The following is a 16528-nucleotide window of genomic DNA, read 5'->3' on the forward strand; positions in this document are numbered from 1 at the left end:
TTTTGTTTCTAGGCACTATAAAACAGTAATTCTTTAAAAATTCATATCTCCGGTTCCCCTTATCTGATTTTATTTGTTTTTGTGTAATTTTAAAGATAAAAATGAAATCTGTTTTTATAAATTGGTTTTGGATTTTTAAACTGTTTCCTGTGTTTTATGTAATTACTGTTTTGTGATATTTTAATGCTTTACACTCTGTCTCCTAAGTTAAGCCTTGTCGCTCGTTGCCAAGCTACCAAGGGTTGAGCTGGGTTTAATTTACTGAGACTTAACTGGACCTAAGTGGCGGTTAGTGGCCTATTGCTAAGTGTAGGTACTTACCTGCCCTTACCAATAACCCATTTTCCAATAGGACTGTACAAGTATATGAAAATATAACAACAGTTAAGAAAGCACAACCAAAACATACTTGTTATCATTCTGAAGTACGATGGAAACAAACATTTTAATAGGATCAAAGCAAGTCAAGGCACTGTGATGTATAAATGATAATTACCCGTTGATACCCCATTTTCACATATGGGGTCTTTTCATGAGTCTGGCGGCCAACAGACCGCCAGACTCGCTGTGGCGGTCGGACTGTGGCAGTTGTGGTGGTGCGACTGCCACATTAGGAGGTTGGGGGGAGACCCGCCAACCTACTGCCCTCCCCACCACGATCTCCGATCCTGACGGGATTACAGCAGTGCAGCAGTGTTGAACTCAGCGCTGCCCTGCTGATTACAACCTTGTTCTCTGCCACTCTTTTCTTGGTGGTTCAACTTCCATGAAAAGATTGGCGGAAAACAAGAGCAAGGGGCCCATGCAGGAATGTCCCTGCACTAGTTAAAATTATTCGAGACATACTAGTAAATTAAAGCTCCTATGGACAAACCTCTGTGCATCATCCCAGAACCATAACTGTTGTCTAGCCAACGAAAGTTAACATAATTGCCTAAAATTAAATGCTAAATCAGACATATTGAAAGCTAAAGTGTGTCAAGAAATACAATACCCACTTCAAATAGCATATGCATGCACACATCTGTTCTCATTCTGTGTACTGTAAAAAAAAGCCATTGTCTTCTCGACAAGTCTCCAACAGGCTATATTATGTCAAACAACAATCAACAACCCATGCCCTAGGCAAGTGCATATACTTCTAAAGGTATCAAAACTGCAGGTCTCATAAACAGAATAGTAGAACTGATACATATTTTTCATCAGGTTGACAAAGACTAACTTTCCCCACCTCAGTGTGAACCCTAACCCATCCTTTTGTTACATTCAGTTATAAGATAACTTAAAATAAATATTTGCTCTAGAACGTTGTATGGGTTGTTCAATGTTGGCACAGAGATTCAGAGTTGCCTTACACAAACCACTGAATTTCCTGTATGTTAATGTGTCAAGCATGCTGAATCCTCTGCTTTAGTCTCAACTTCTAAACCATGATCAAGCATACTCATCTTCTGGAGATGTTGACTTGCATTGCATTGCCAATATCCAACACGTCCCAAGGCTACAGGCCCTGAGTATAAGGGGCTTCTCAATTCTAATTGGTGGAGCCAGTAAGAGTGACTACTATCCCTAGTGGAATTATAAGATGAGTGGTAACACTGCCAGTCAGTTTATTTTCAAAACTGGAGCATTTAGTTGATGAAAGCAGTTGGATTGTGTGGGTGAAATTACAGGGACAATGATGAATTCCCAGAGGAATGGCAACCAGAATTTCAGAACTCATTAATAATTCAATGCAAAATTTCCAGTAGGAAGGACTGGTATGCTTTCCTCATTTCATGCTAACTCTATAGACAATAAGGTACTTTTTTAAACCAGTTAAGGTAAAATTTTGCACCAATATCATTTTTGAATTGAAGAAACCTAGAAATTCTAAGCAAACTGCAAGCTGTACACTGTTGACATGATAAAATATAAGACATCAGAAACGACCTCATATAATAACTTACTGTTTTTCCAGTAACTGCTGTATAGTTAGATAGGCCCATAGTCGCTCTGTGTATTTGCCAAAAATATATTGCTGGTGTTGCCAAGCTTCTCTTACTTTTCCTTCCATGTTTAAAGTAAAGTTGTTGGTTGCCTGATGAAAACATTACAATGGTCATTGTCATAATAATCATTATTACCAAGATCATCTTCGTTAATGATACTATTTGTCATTAGTATCTCTAGTAATAGTGACGGTAATCTCTTCTACACACCATGGAACATTAGATGTTGTTGCATGCAATTTGGTTTTTTACTTTGGCTGGAAAACTGGCAGCATATTGATTGAATAATTGCATGGGTTTATTCAAGCTGTATGCATGTATTTGTGTGTATGTATGTATGTATGTATTAAGGACATACTTGGGGAGCAAAACTAGATAGTAAGCACAGGAGCATAAGGCATGCTTTCTGTGATAATCAGATTTAAATTCAAAGAGTCAGTAGTGGTAGAGTTGTGAGTTAATTTTGAATGTGTGCTACATAAGTGACTATTATTATACATGGGGCAATAACATTGATAAAAGTATTTTACTTTATTTTACTTCATTGTGTTAATGTTATCTGTCTATGAAGTAATTAGAATAGTTGAGTTGGGGGGCTGCAGGTCAGAAACATAACGTCTTGCAACAATACACAAAATAAAATGAGTTCAAAATAGTTAGATCAAAAGGAGAAACGGACTGTACTTAAAATACCTGCATTGCTTTCTTTTTCTACTGCATGTGGTAAGTGGGAGATGGATGGATTTACAAGGCAGAAAGCTTTGGAAAAAATTGGAACTAGGTCCCATCCTGGGTACCCAGTCAGACAGTTACACAATGAGCAAATGGCTCCTAAGCACAGCCCACCTTCTCTGTGCTGGACTCACAGCAAATGGGTCCCTGTGTACAAGTAGGTAGTCAAAGTCTTATAACTATAAGTAGTTGCAACCCTACTTTATCTGGAAGGTGTATACACTTCTAAGTAAGCACCTCAAACCTAGTAAAAGATGTGTTCAAACTGGAAATAAAGGTCAAGATTTTGAGCTGAACGGTAATGAAAAATACTCTATTTTGTAGTGGAAAAGCCAAAATCAAAGGAGAAGGTACCGTCAGAGCTTCACTTTCACTATAGGAAAAGAGTAGTCTAGAAGATCCACTGGCAGATTGCCTGTAGTTTTACCATTTCACTCTATTTATCTTGATTATTTAATCTTATTCTTTTAGTGTCTTCTTCACATTTATAAAGTGAATTTGCTTGTTGATTTTGTCATCTCTTAATTATAATGCCATTCTATTTGCTAGAGTTTCTCACTTGAGTATGTTGGAGGATGTTTGCCAAAACACACAATCATTATCTTCGGCTGCTGGCTCCTGTCAACTTCCCACATGGATGTTTTTGAAAAGTACATACCCATAATATTAATAACAAAAAGAAGAAGAAACAAAACAAAAATACTAATAGTACTACTCCCACTACTATTAATAACAACAATTATTATTATTATTATTATTATTATTATTATTATTGTTATTATTTTTATTGATATTAATGTTGTTGGGTTGATGTCATTCATTAGTGTTAATATCAAAGACAACAGCAAAAAGAAGAGTAAGAGGAGACAGAAAAAAGAAGAAGACACATACCTTTCTGAAATTTAACAAATGGCATGGATAATGGTTGTATAAATGTTAGTTGATATGGGCTACATGCTTAGGAAGCAGACAAAGTTTGAGAAAACAGCAACATGCTGTGGTTAGTTTAAAGTATTACTCTGGGAACCATGTCAGAGAATGATTTACAACATTGGTTTCAAATTCTGAGAAACTTATTCCTAGCAGAATAATGAGAGTCCAAATGTACATGTTCTTAAAAATATTCTGTAAAAGGCTTGTTTCCAAAATGTCTTATTAACAATAAAGAGAAATTTAAAAGCAACCCTGCCTTCTTCAGGGAGCCAGTTGCAGTGATGCATTGTCTTACACCAGCCCATATTACACAACTGGCTGCAACATCCTCAATACAATGCAGTAAAATGAGCAAATAATTTGGGAGCCCTATGTGAGGCGAATTGCAATATTTAAGCCTCAAGATGATAATAATATTAGCAAAGCTGAAGACTGTGGCAAGAGTAGAATTATCTTAAACAAAAAATACTAGAATTGGCAATGTGGTCCACTGACTGGCTGAAGAAGGTATGTTTGTCAATCCATGCATCTGTGTTCTTCAATATTAGGATAATAACAGGGTAATAACTTAGACTTTCACACTAAAGGTTGTTAAACTATAAAAACATACACAAAGCTAAGATTTATTATTTTGTTATTTCCAGAACATTAGTCAGAAAAGTTTCCAAATTGACTCTAAGTAAGTGGTCAAGCAATGGAATAAGGGTATGACTATGTCCATCCAGAGGAGAAAATAATTCAAATATATTTTACACTGCGTAATAGTGGCAGTTACATAATTCTAAATGTATAAAAAAGTAGAGGACCTGTAGAAGAACCCAATGCGATACCACATATCATTAGTTGGGTGTCAGACAAAAAAGTGGTAAGGTAACATCAGTTTTTTTTTCCACTTAGAAATGTGAAATTTTGAATTGGTAAAGTTTGGTTCCTCCCATGTTGGTCAAGCAATATAGCAGAATAGTTTGATATACTGTCCAAATGCATAAGATAAATCCATCAGCACTCAGGAGCTGTTATTGCATGCTTCTCTGTTGACCCCATGAAGCAGGAATTCCAGCCCAGTCTGAACCCTAAAGCTATCCCACTTTTAATCTTAAACATGTGGCAATCAGTGTGCAAACATCAATAACCTTGATTATTCCTATTACTCAAGGTAAAACATGGGATTACAGTGGTATCAGTCATAAAATATGACGAATTACGAATGTGATCTTCTCACATGACAATCAGCATGGAGATTGCTTTTCTACCTAAATTTGCTAATTGTGGAACCTTTGAAGAAGTTTGACAACTTCCAGAAACTGGGCTATCCAGGGAGGAGTTCATCAGCAAGTGTGTTATTACTGCATCTTTCAGGCAGGTGGAGACACATTTTATGACTAATCATAACCTCAAGCAAGGAGGCATTCTATTTTGCTTTTTATATATGCCATCCAAAACACAGTTTGTTTGTTGATTCTGATCCACAACAGATCATAATGAGTGAGCAACTCTAAAGAGATTAGTAGAAAACCTGTGCAGATGTTCTTCTCTTCCTCTCCCATCGGGATCTGTTATATTACAACATTTTCAGATTTCAGTCAAAAAGTGCCAGAATGGGAGCTATCAGGTCTTCTGTTTTGTTTAATTACATGGTGCCGTTTGTAAGAGGTATTTAAGAAATTCAGTGCGAAATGCTAGTCGGGATCTGAATATTGAGAAATGTATTGTCTGTTTTCAAATCTAGGGACTGATTCACAAAGGTAAACACACTTTTGTGTAAATTTATGATGTTTTGAAATTCACAATGTAATTTTACAAGTAGTATCTTTATGACTGCCTATTTTTTACGTGCAGAGAATCTGCCATGAGTGTGCAGATTCTGCAGTCATAAAGATACTACTTGTAATATTCCTTTGTGAATTAGAAAACAAATTGTAAACTTACAAAAAAGTGTACGTTTACCTTTGTGAATCAGGCCCTAATTGCAATCCATCAATACATAAAATATAGGAGTCAGGCTGGCAAATATTTCAGGGCTCACACTGAGGTTCCTATTGTGGATGAGGCATTTAGTAAAATGAGACTTTCCTCTTCACTGGAGGGAAATTGCATGGGCATTTATTTGGAAGTGGTTGAAGTCACACCACTTCAGAAGAGCACAAAATGGGATCCCACTGACTGGATCATCTAAAACGAAATATCTAAAATTGCTATTATGACAAAAAAGGACAGATAAGTGTACAATCCCTCCTAAAACCTGAAACCTGTATACTGACCACAATTCAGTTTGGAAAAGAGGGAGAATGTAGATGGGAGCCTTGCTTTCTTTTCAGTTTTAAATGAAGCACCTGATTTCTTTCAAGTGGCACTTAAAACAATTCACAAAATGATTGCAGAAACAAGTCCCAGTCCCAATAGTTTAGGAATTTTGTCACATTCAACCTCATCAGGGATCCTCGAGCCAGGCACTCTATAGCCCCACTCCACCATAAAGGATGGAGACGGTCCCCTTGGTGCAATCCTTGCCTATATCCAATCTTCCAAAATGCAGCCATATCAGAGCCGTCAGTGATTTCAGGTATCCTGACTATTCCGAGGTTGCTGAGGCATGAACACCCTTTACACATCCACCCACTTCTCGAGGATCTTGGTGCTAGCTCTTAAAATGTTAATTTGCTTATGCATTTCTTGAATGTCAGTCAGATCTTCTGCTTTGATACTCATGGAGCACTTCAAAGTTCTGTGGAGGACTAACCATGGCCCGATCCCTTATGCAGTGCTCTGTACGTCCCGAATGACTTCGGAATATTGTGTCTGGGAATTAATCCATGGGAGCTCACATAGCTGCTTCAGTGCCCTTGATGTTAATACACATCCTCCAATTCACATTAAAAGGAAGAAGTACTGTACCCGTTACAATAATGTTGTAGATTGAAGTAGCTATAAATTCACATCTTGCATATGCAATCAGTAGTGAGGGTCCTAAATACAGCATAATTTTACCTTATAGCTAAATTTTTAAGTGTAGAAAAGCTGACCCTTCACCCTGTTGACAGTACACAAAGACCCTATTGCTTACTTTTCTTCTGGGATGTTCTTTCACCAGTACAAATTGGTCAGCAGCAGTAATGATGCAAAATACGTCCAAACAGACAATAATAAAGGAGCAGAAAAATCACCTGACTCCAGGAGATCATAAAAGAGAAGATCAAAAATGGAGAACCTTCAGAGTAAAATTGTAATTTTGTGGATTCCATAAAAACGGGAGTTTGACAGAGCATTAACTGTTAAAATTGTATACAAAGACTTATTCAGGTCCCACCATTCCCTAAAACATACAAAACATACAATGTGGAACCCTGATGATAATAAAGCACAAAAGCATGCAGTGGAGATAGACAATCTGGAACACAAATGTGTAATATTCTTTATATCGAATGTGAACTGACCAGAGCGACAAACACCAGGGGGTAACCCAATACACAGCTGATTGAAAGGACCTCACCTTAATGAAAAGATCTAAAGGATTGGTATTTATGCTATAAAATATTATGGGAAAGCATTGCTTTATCTTACCCCTTCAGCTTTGATCTCCACTGGCAATATTGTCAATTCATTATCTGTAACTCGTCCAGCTACCACAATTTCTGAGCCACCGTAATAGTGCATGAATGTGTTCTGGGTAATATCATTTACATTATCACCAGGATACTTCATCTGGACTCCCAAAAGCAGTGGATTAGCAATTTCACTGAAGAAACCCTGAGAAACAGGATGATGAGAAAATAAAGGCTTTATATACAATTCCATAGATTGTCTAAAATATTTCAGATTCTTCTCCCCAAAACTCTTTAAAGTTGGCCCTGGATAGAGATACAGCAAAATCACAATCTCTAAGTTCCTTCAGAGAGAAAACTTTGCATCTTAATTGGTATAACTTAGAAATTGTTTGCGACTTACAGTCCTACATCATTTGTGGTGTATAACAGCTCACTAGAAACTAAAGTGGTCATAATGCCAATTAATGCACACGAGCAACCAGAATTATTATCAGCCAATTTTGCTTTTACTTACTGAATCTCAGGGAAAGATGTTTGAGGTTATGTAGTGTTGACCCTGGCCCTTTTTGGAGGTTCACCCCCAGATTTTGTTTGCTTTTTGTTGTTGAACCAGTTTTGATTGCATTTGGACTCTGTGCACTTTTTCCTTATTAATCCGGAAGATTGGGATCTTCGCAACCACAAATAGGCCTATTCACATCAAGACCTTGACTGGCAATTCGAAGCTACAATGACATCTGCTATCTGTGCCACCAGCGATCGCCAGTGATGACCGACAATTTGAGAGCTACTCTTTACGCTACAGCAACATCCTGTGGTGACCGCCAATGTGAAACTACAGCATCGACCATCCACAGACCCAACCACCAAGACCATCTGTAACGTCCCAACTGCTCTTCGAGCTACAGTAATGACCATCCTCAACACTCGACCTGCTCCTCGCAGCCTCCTCCAAAGCAAACAGCCCTCTTACTGGAACTTGAGAAGGTAACTCTTCAGCGGTACTAACCTGGTCCTTGTATCTGACTCCGTGGTGGTTGGCCTGAACTTGTGTCTTTCTCCCTGTCTAGTGTGGCCAGATAACCACTTGTGGCACTGTGTGCTTTCAGGTGCCATTTTCACTTTAAACTTTAAAACTGAATATCTCCGGTCCTACTGACTCGATTTTTGTTGTTCTGGTATCACTTTATTTATTAAAAATGTACTCTGCTTTTCTACTTTCATTTAAGATTTGTCTTGTGTTGTGTGTTCACTTAATTACAGTTTGTGGGCTGCATAAATACTTTACACATTGCATATAAGGTAAGCATGGCTGATTCTGTGCCAAGCCACCAGAGAGTTAAGCACCTGTTAATTTAGTGACGTTTGTGGTTCATGCTAACAAAGATTGTGGTTGTTGCCTGAGTGGGGCTTCTACCCCCCCCCAACCAATACCCCAATTTCTTACATGATTAAAGTGCATACGTTATGGAACAGAAAGCTTTATTATGTTGTATCAGTATGTAAACATGGGGATGAAAAAATATGAATATACCAAAGGCAACCCCTAACATTTTGTCAGCACTGAGCTCAGGGTCACAACTTTCTAACAAATCATTTGATTTCTGAAGGAGTTTTTCTTGGAAGCACAGCTGCAGTTCAAAGACAGACTATAATATGTACAGTCACTTCATACTTGTCACAGAAAACTAAAATTTCCATGGTCACCTGGATGAAGACAAAAATCTTCTTCTCTTCTAAGATGTCCAATACTTGAGAAAGTGAGGCAATCCTTTTGAGACATGGCTGCAAAGTTCTTAAACAATTCAGTAGTTCCCTGAAAACCTGCCACTTGTTTTATTGAATAGTTTGGGGACATTTGAAGTTTCTAGTCAGGTAGACGTTTTCAGATTTCAATAGGTTTGATTACTTTTGTATTCTATTTTACTGTGACTGGCTGTATTACTATTTATTTGTTAAAAAATCTTGGGTCTTACTCACAAAGGTATTTTTATAACTAAATTAACCTTATTTTCTTTATTCTGGTAAGCAATTCAGAAAGAGATTCCTGGCTGGAGTAAACCAATTTATGGTTGCAGAGATCTCTGCACATGTATGTGGTGGTCTCTGCAGCCATAAATCCCTCTCAAAGGGTGGGAAAACTGGTCAAATGTGTGGTTAGATTGTCAAGAATAACTTTCAAAGTAGGAATTTGTTCTTAAAACAAAGGTTCAATGACCGTGACACTCAGACAGATTTATCCTTGAACATGGGTGTCATTGATGAATTTCCTGGCACAGGCCTGTCATGCCTCACATTGTGATCTAGAGCAGAGTGATCTGTTGTTACTCTCTAAACACAGTTGAGTGAATTTTCTCTGACTTAAATGCAGCTACAGCTTCCAATAAACATCTATAGTAAATATAGGTGGTCATTCTGACCCTGGCGGTCTTTGACCGCCAGGGCGGAGGACCGCGGGAGCACCGCCGACAGGCCGGCGGTGCTCCAATGGGGATTCCGACCGCGGCGGTAAAGCCGCGGTTGGACCGGCACCACTGGCGGGGTCCCGCCAGTGTACCGCCGCCCCATTGAATCCTCCGCGGCGGCGCAGCTTGCTTCACCGCCGCGGGGATTCCGACCCCCCCTACCGCCATCCAGATCCCGGCGGTCGGACCGCCGGGATCCGGATGGCGGTAGGGGGGGTCGCGGGCCCCTGGGGGCCCCTGCAGTGCCCATGCCACTGGCATGGGCATTGCAGGGGCCCCCGTAAGAGGGCCCCTACAAGTATTTCACTGTCTGCTGCGCAGACAGTGAAATACGCGACGGGTGCAACTGCACCCGTCGCACAGCTTCCACTCCGCCGGCTCGATTCCGAGCCGGCTTCATCGTGGAAGCCTCTTTCCCGCTGGGCTGGCGGGCGGTCTGAAGGCGACCGCCCGCCAGCCCAGCGGGAAAGTCAGAATTACCGCCGCGGTCTTTCGACCGCGGAACGGTAATCTGACGGCGGGACTTTGGCGGGCGGCCTCCGCCGCCCGCCAAGGTCAGAATGAGGGCCATAGTGTCTGGCAATAGGAATACCAGAATAAGATCTATTAAGTAACCGTTTGTTTGTACCTGTAACTGGACGGCAGCATCTGAGTCATCATAAATGCGGCGCGCTACACCTCCATTTTCTAAAGCAAGTTTTTCCAGAAAATTGTAATCAACATCTTTGCCAAAGCCCAAGGAATACAAAGTAAAGTGTCCTCCTATTGCCGCTTTAGCATTTGCCAGAATCCTCTCATTGTTAGTTTCACCTGTGTGAAAGAGAAAACACATGATCTGTAACTACTAATATTATCATACAAAACAATTTTATTAATAAACCCAGTGAGGAGGGAATATTACTTCCTAAACCAAATGAAAATAGCCCAAAGAATCTGGAAGTGATTTGGCTAATAATTTTGAAATGTATTTCTATTTTTAACAGTGCACGTCTATCATTTTGCATACAATAAAATATATATCCCACTTAAAATCCTTTGAGAATATCACTGATTAATGTTGACACTAATAACAAGATCAATATTGTTCACTATTGTTTAGCCGTTTGTTCGCTCCTACCTTTTTAATTTTTTTTCTTTCATATTAATCAAAGCTACTTTAATTAAAGATAACATACCATGTACATAATAACATACAGTATTGTGCGATAATGATGGTTTGAAATTTGGATTACAATGTGTGTGCATGTGATTGCCAGTGGGTGGAACTTTTGTATGCATTCCCACCCATGATCCTTTGCTGTTTGAATGTTGGAAGGGACCTTTGTAAAAGAGATTTTAAATCCTATCTCTTGTGCAAGATAAAGCAAAGAAATAAGTAAAATGTGTACAAGAAGCATCAGTAACTCCGAAGGGGGGAATAAGTGGGGGATTAGGAGGTTACCCTGTGGGAACCTTCAGAATTGAGGAATTACTCTGCAGTCTGTAATTACTCAGGGCCCTAATCTTTAGTTCTCTGCAGCAGTATTAACGTTTTCCACTTCAGTGTACGTTCTATCATGTTGAAAGAGAAGTGTAAAATATAATATTTTCAAATTGGACTTTAGGCCCACTGGACAGTTAAAGTAATCAGTTCATTAACCATGACATTTTATTGCATATGGAGGAAGTCAATCTGTGTGTGTTTTGATCAGGCAGAAGTTGCGGTGCCACCACAAAAAAAAGTGCTTGCTCTCCACGCAGCTGTGATAATTTTATTTATTCAGCAGCCTGAGCTTGAACTATCAGGGACACACACATGAGTTTGTACAGCTATTAAAGCGACTTAGATAACTAGATAATTTAAAATAGGAGGAGGGCAGTCATTAGCCTACATAGACCTTTATGTCCGCTGCCAGTGCAACTGTCACCTGACCTCCTAACCTACACCAATATATTCTGAATTTTTTTGCTTCCACAGCAATACATATCAATTTCCATGCTATATACCTGTAATGCTCTACATTACCATACTCTTATAACACAGGGAGAGAATATCGGGAGTGATCTAACCCCACACTAACTCCCGTTTAAGCTACAGACTGTAAATATGAGAAAGGTCAGGACTCTTAAAGCCTGTTCAGAAAGTGCTGGTTGAGCACGTAGTGAACAAGAAATGTATGAGTGTGATGGGTGGCTAAGCCTTTGAGGGAGTTCCCTTTATGGACTAAACACACATTATAATGCAATGCTTCATCATATGACCACCTAGCCCCACCCAGGTAAGATGTTACTACCTGGGCGGACTCAAACTCTTTGTTAAAAGAACTGCAGAGGGAGTGCTGAAATTGAATCTAGCTGGATAATACAAGGGATCCAGATAAGGTGGTGAATAATGAAATTAGCTTACAAATCACCTGTTTAGTTTAAGAACATTTTAATGTAGGTGTTCGTAGGTAAGAGTAAAAACGGGGATGAAGACTCCGTTGAGGATAATGACTCAAGGGGTCTAAAAATTGGGGACCAACATGTTTCTGCCCACACTAAGAGCCAAAAGGTCTGGGGTATTCATGAGCGTCGGGGATCCCTACGCATGAAGAGCAGAGTTAAATGCTCAACAGAAAGATAAGTGCTCGAAAGAATTCAGGCCTACCTTACACATTCTTGGGGTGGCCTAAAGAGAGAGGAAAGGTCACAGATAAATGATTGTGAGATATCTGTGCCACTTCAATCCAAACCACAGCACACTAAAGGTGTCAGAAACATGCCGTGGGCGAAACACACATACATATGCACAAAAAAAAGGTCTTGGGGCAGGGGAAGCCTATTAGTATGGTCTTACCCTGCGGGCAGAGGCGGTTAGCCTCTGCTCTGGGAACTAACGATGGGAAGTTGCACCTTATAGTCACACTCTGTGGGAGAGACAAAGAAAAGGATCCAGATTGAGGATAAATTAAAGTAAAACTCAAATAAGGAATGTACAAGCTGTTATGCAGGGTTGTCTATCAAATGTTGGCAGGCTAGTAGCAGGGGTTGGGTAATAATGAGTACAACGTGATCATTAAGCTAATCTGACAAGGCAGAATCACTGTGTAATACACTAAGGGCCTGATTCTAACTTTGGAGGACGGTGTTAAACCGTCCCAAAAGTGGCGGATATACCACCTACCGTATTACGAGTCCATTATATCCTATGGAACTCGTAATACGGTAGGTGGTATATCCGCCACTTTTGGGACGGTTTAACACCGTCCTCCAAAGTTAGAATCAGGCCCTAAGTATTCAAATGTCCTGGTGGAGAACAAACAAACAAAAAAGCATGCATACTTGCATACTCCAGTTAGATGAAAAAGGGCCAAGAAGGTGGGGATCGAGAGGATCATTAGTAGTTAAATGGAAAAGGGGTGAAAAGATGAGGGAAGAGGGTGAGGAAGGTGGAAAAAGGGGGAAAGGTGTTGCGGATTTAAAGAGCCGACCATTGGATAATGTTATTGAGTCCCATAGTGTCTGTATGTAGCCTCCACACCCATCTCTCTTCATAAAACAGCAGCTTTTGTTTCATAATTTATGGTCAGATCATCAAGTGTTTCGATGACAAACCATTCCATGTCATCGGGATTGTGATTGTTAGTGAGATAATGTTCTGTTAGGCGGGTATCATCCCATCTGCATCTAATCGTGCTTCGATGTTCACAGATGTGTGTGCCCGCTCTCCTGGTGGTCATGCCAATGTACATGAGTTGGCACAGGCATCTAATTATATAAATTACGTTTTTGTTGTTGCAGTTTGTGAGATTCCTCAATTCCCATGGTGTCTGCAGGCCTAGTTCTAATTTGATGATCTTCTTTGTGAATTGGCAGACACTGCAATTACCGCAGGGGAAGTGACCTTTTGGTTGTGATAAGCGCCATAGAGTCATTTGTTTGTTAGCAGGGGACCTGTCTCATGGAAAATCATGTCACAAATGCTTTTTGCGTTTTTGAAGTTGTTAAGTGGGGGTTCAAAAGGAAGGCCCCCTGATGTTAGGATCTTCCAAACTTCCTTGATTATCTTTTTCACTGTGTTAGATAGGGGATTGAAGGTAGTTACGCATATTTTACGGTCCTTTTTGTCAGCTCTTGCTAATGGTTGCATCAACAGATCCCTGTGGCTGAAACAAGCTCTCTTTTCAGCTCTTCTTGTGAGATGGGAAGGGTAGCCTTTGGCCCAAAGCTTATTGGTAAGTTTCTTGGCGTGTTTGGTGTAGTCTGCCAGTTCTGTGTTGTTACGTCGTAGGCATAAGAATTGGCCTACTGGTAGCTTCTCTTTAAGAGAACGCTGATGAAAGCTGTAGAATTGTAGCAAGTTATTCCTGTTACTTGGCTTATAAAAAACTTCCGTCTTTAGGAAGCTATCTTTTTCACAAATGAGGAGATCAAGAAAGGAAAGATCTGTGTCACCTATCGTTGATATAAATCTCAAGAACGGATTCAAAACATTTAACCAATTCACAAATGTTGTTGCTTCTTCTTTTGTACCTTTCCAGATCAGGAGGATGTCATCAATGTAACGTTTCCATATCCTGATTTGGTCATAGTATGGGTTTTCTTCATTTAGGACAAATTCTCTCTCAAGTAGTCTACATAGAGACAGGCCACGCTGGGGGCAAAGGTACTTCCCATCGAGGTTCAATGTACTTGGAGATAGTAATTCTTGTTGAATTCAAAAAAGTTTCTTGTGAGTGCTGTGTGTGCAAGATCTAAAATAAACTCAGGGGGCATTAAGGAGTCCCAAGCACTGTTATTGAAGAGGTTGCAGATAACTTCAAGGGTGGCTTCTTGAGGTATGTTCATGTACAGAGATTCAACGTCTAGGGTTATCAAGTATTCCTTTTCTTTGTTGAATTCTAGGCCAACAAATAAATTGAGTACATCTTTAGTGTCCTTTACATATGTTGGTATTTGTTTTACATATGGTTGTAGGAACCAGTCGCAGAATTGCAAGAGGGACTCTAGAATGGATCCGATTCCGGATACAATTGGCCTCCCCGGAGGTGGGTGTTTGTTTTTATGTATTTTCGGTAATATGTAGAAGTATGGTATTTTGGGGTTCTCTTGGTTGAGAAAAGCTGCCTCATGTTTAGTGAGCCATCCATTATCTAGGCCTTTTGATATTAAGAAGGCTCTTTCTTCTTTGATCTCATGTGTGGGGTCTCTGAAGATTTTTTTATAATGCTGAGTGGTCTCCAATAGACGTAAGCACTCTTCATTATACATAACAGTCAACATTATCACCGTGGCCCCTCCTTTGTCTGCTGGTTTCACTGTTATCGAGGTGTCAGCAGTGAGTTCTCATAGGGCTGTTAATTCCTGGGTGCTTATATTCTGGAATACATCGGTAGGATTCTGTCGTAAGTTTTCAATTTTGCAACTTACTGATTTCTTAAAGGCGAGCATCTCTGGTGGCATTTGGTTACTGGGAGGGGTACATTTCGATTTGTGTCATAACCCAGTATCCTTGTCTTGTCCTGTGTTAGCAGCAGGGTGTTCTTAGAAGAAGGTCTTAAGTCTGAGTTTGTGAAAGAAGTCAGATATTTCAATTATCAGTTTGAAAATGTCTAGTTTTGGTGTGGGGACAAAACCAAGGCCCTTCTCTTGGCTTTTAGTTTGTTGGCCTTTAGTATCCTTTGGCTTAGGTTGATTACTGTGGTTAATTTTATTGTTAAATCTTGCTCATGCTGGGATCCTCGCTTTCTGCTTGTTCCTCCCTTAGTTTCCAGCTTACTCCCTTCTTCTTCCCTCTCCCTCTTCCCTGGCCTCTTTCTAAAAATCGAACATTAGGGTACGCCCAGGGTGCGGGTGGTTAAGGGTATATTGGGGGTTGGAGGTGGGTAGGAGGCCCATAGTGGGGAGTCCATCCCACGTTGAGTATTCATTTGTGGGAACTGGGATACCACGTGTGCGTGGTTCCATCTATTCCTTGGAGTGCCCCGCCGTTCGCGTCTAGGGCAAGACGTTTGCGTGGAGCTCATGTACCCTCCTGAGGATGTATCGGAGGGCATGGAAGATTTGGTAACATAATCTTCCCTGGTGTATGGATATATTCTTTTGAGTGAGAATTTTTGCAAATCTTTTTGAAATTTTGAGATTTTACGTTGGGTCAGATAATCTTTGAATTCGTTAATAGTCTTATTTGTTTCTTCTAACTTTTTTTTGAAGCATGCTGTTGTCAGTCCTGGTTTCAGGTTGTTTTCAGCTGTCTTTATCTGTATTACTAGGGCTTCAGATACTCTGGTTGCTGATTTGATGATCAGAATTAGCCAGTCTCCTGGTACTCCCTGGGCGGACTCTCATATCACCCCACACACTTGGGGTGTTTACAGTCTACATTGCCATACAACATTCCTTTAAAGCCAGACCTATTGACATTGCCAATGCTTGTTATTATTTTAGTTACCACTAAAGATGAGTAGCATACATACACAGGATTTGCAAAACCCATCTTTGTGCTTTTAAGTTGCAAATATAACCCGTAGAAGAGAGTGCACCATTTTAGGGCTTCCCTTCCAAGTTATTGAAATTGATGTTCTCCATAAGACCAAACACACGAAAGCCATAATGATATGTGATGATGCTCTAACGAGGTATACCCTTTTGAGGATCTCCACTGACACACTATTATTCACCATGACAAAGTGTTCAAGAAAATGCATAGTGAATTTCTAATGGCAACCACAGTGCGCCAGGCTCCACATTAGAACTAGTGCCTTGGGGGTGGCAATTGCTCACTGGGCCCACTTTTTGTGACCCCTTGGCAGTCTATTACAGAAGGAAACCCTTCTTTAATATAGACATTTTGCATCAGTGTCATCCCAAGAAGGGATTTCTCAAATAGCATGGGGGCATG

General features: G+C 40.1%; 1 protein-coding gene across 2 annotated transcripts in view; it reads right to left on the reverse strand.

The window, feature by feature from the left end:
* The window catches only part of LOC138259003 (inter-alpha-trypsin inhibitor heavy chain H3-like), a 534612-nt gene that overhangs the window by 304574 nt on the left and 213510 nt on the right, over window positions 1-16528 (reverse strand). For both annotated transcript variants that reach the window (XM_069206380.1, XM_069206378.1), the window contains 3 exons: window positions 10295-10476; window positions 7218-7403; window positions 1950-2080 (listed from right to left, as the gene is read on the reverse strand). In XM_069206380.1, coding sequence (XP_069062481.1) covers window positions 1950-2080; window positions 7218-7403; window positions 10295-10476 — 499 coding nt within the window. The remainder of the gene's footprint in view (window positions 1-1949; window positions 2081-7217; window positions 7404-10294; window positions 10477-16528) is intronic.

Source organism: Pleurodeles waltl, chromosome 9, assembly GCF_031143425.1.
Source record: "Pleurodeles waltl isolate 20211129_DDA chromosome 9, aPleWal1.hap1.20221129, whole genome shotgun sequence".
Classification (NCBI taxonomy): domain Eukaryota; kingdom Metazoa; phylum Chordata; class Amphibia; order Caudata; family Salamandridae; genus Pleurodeles; species Pleurodeles waltl.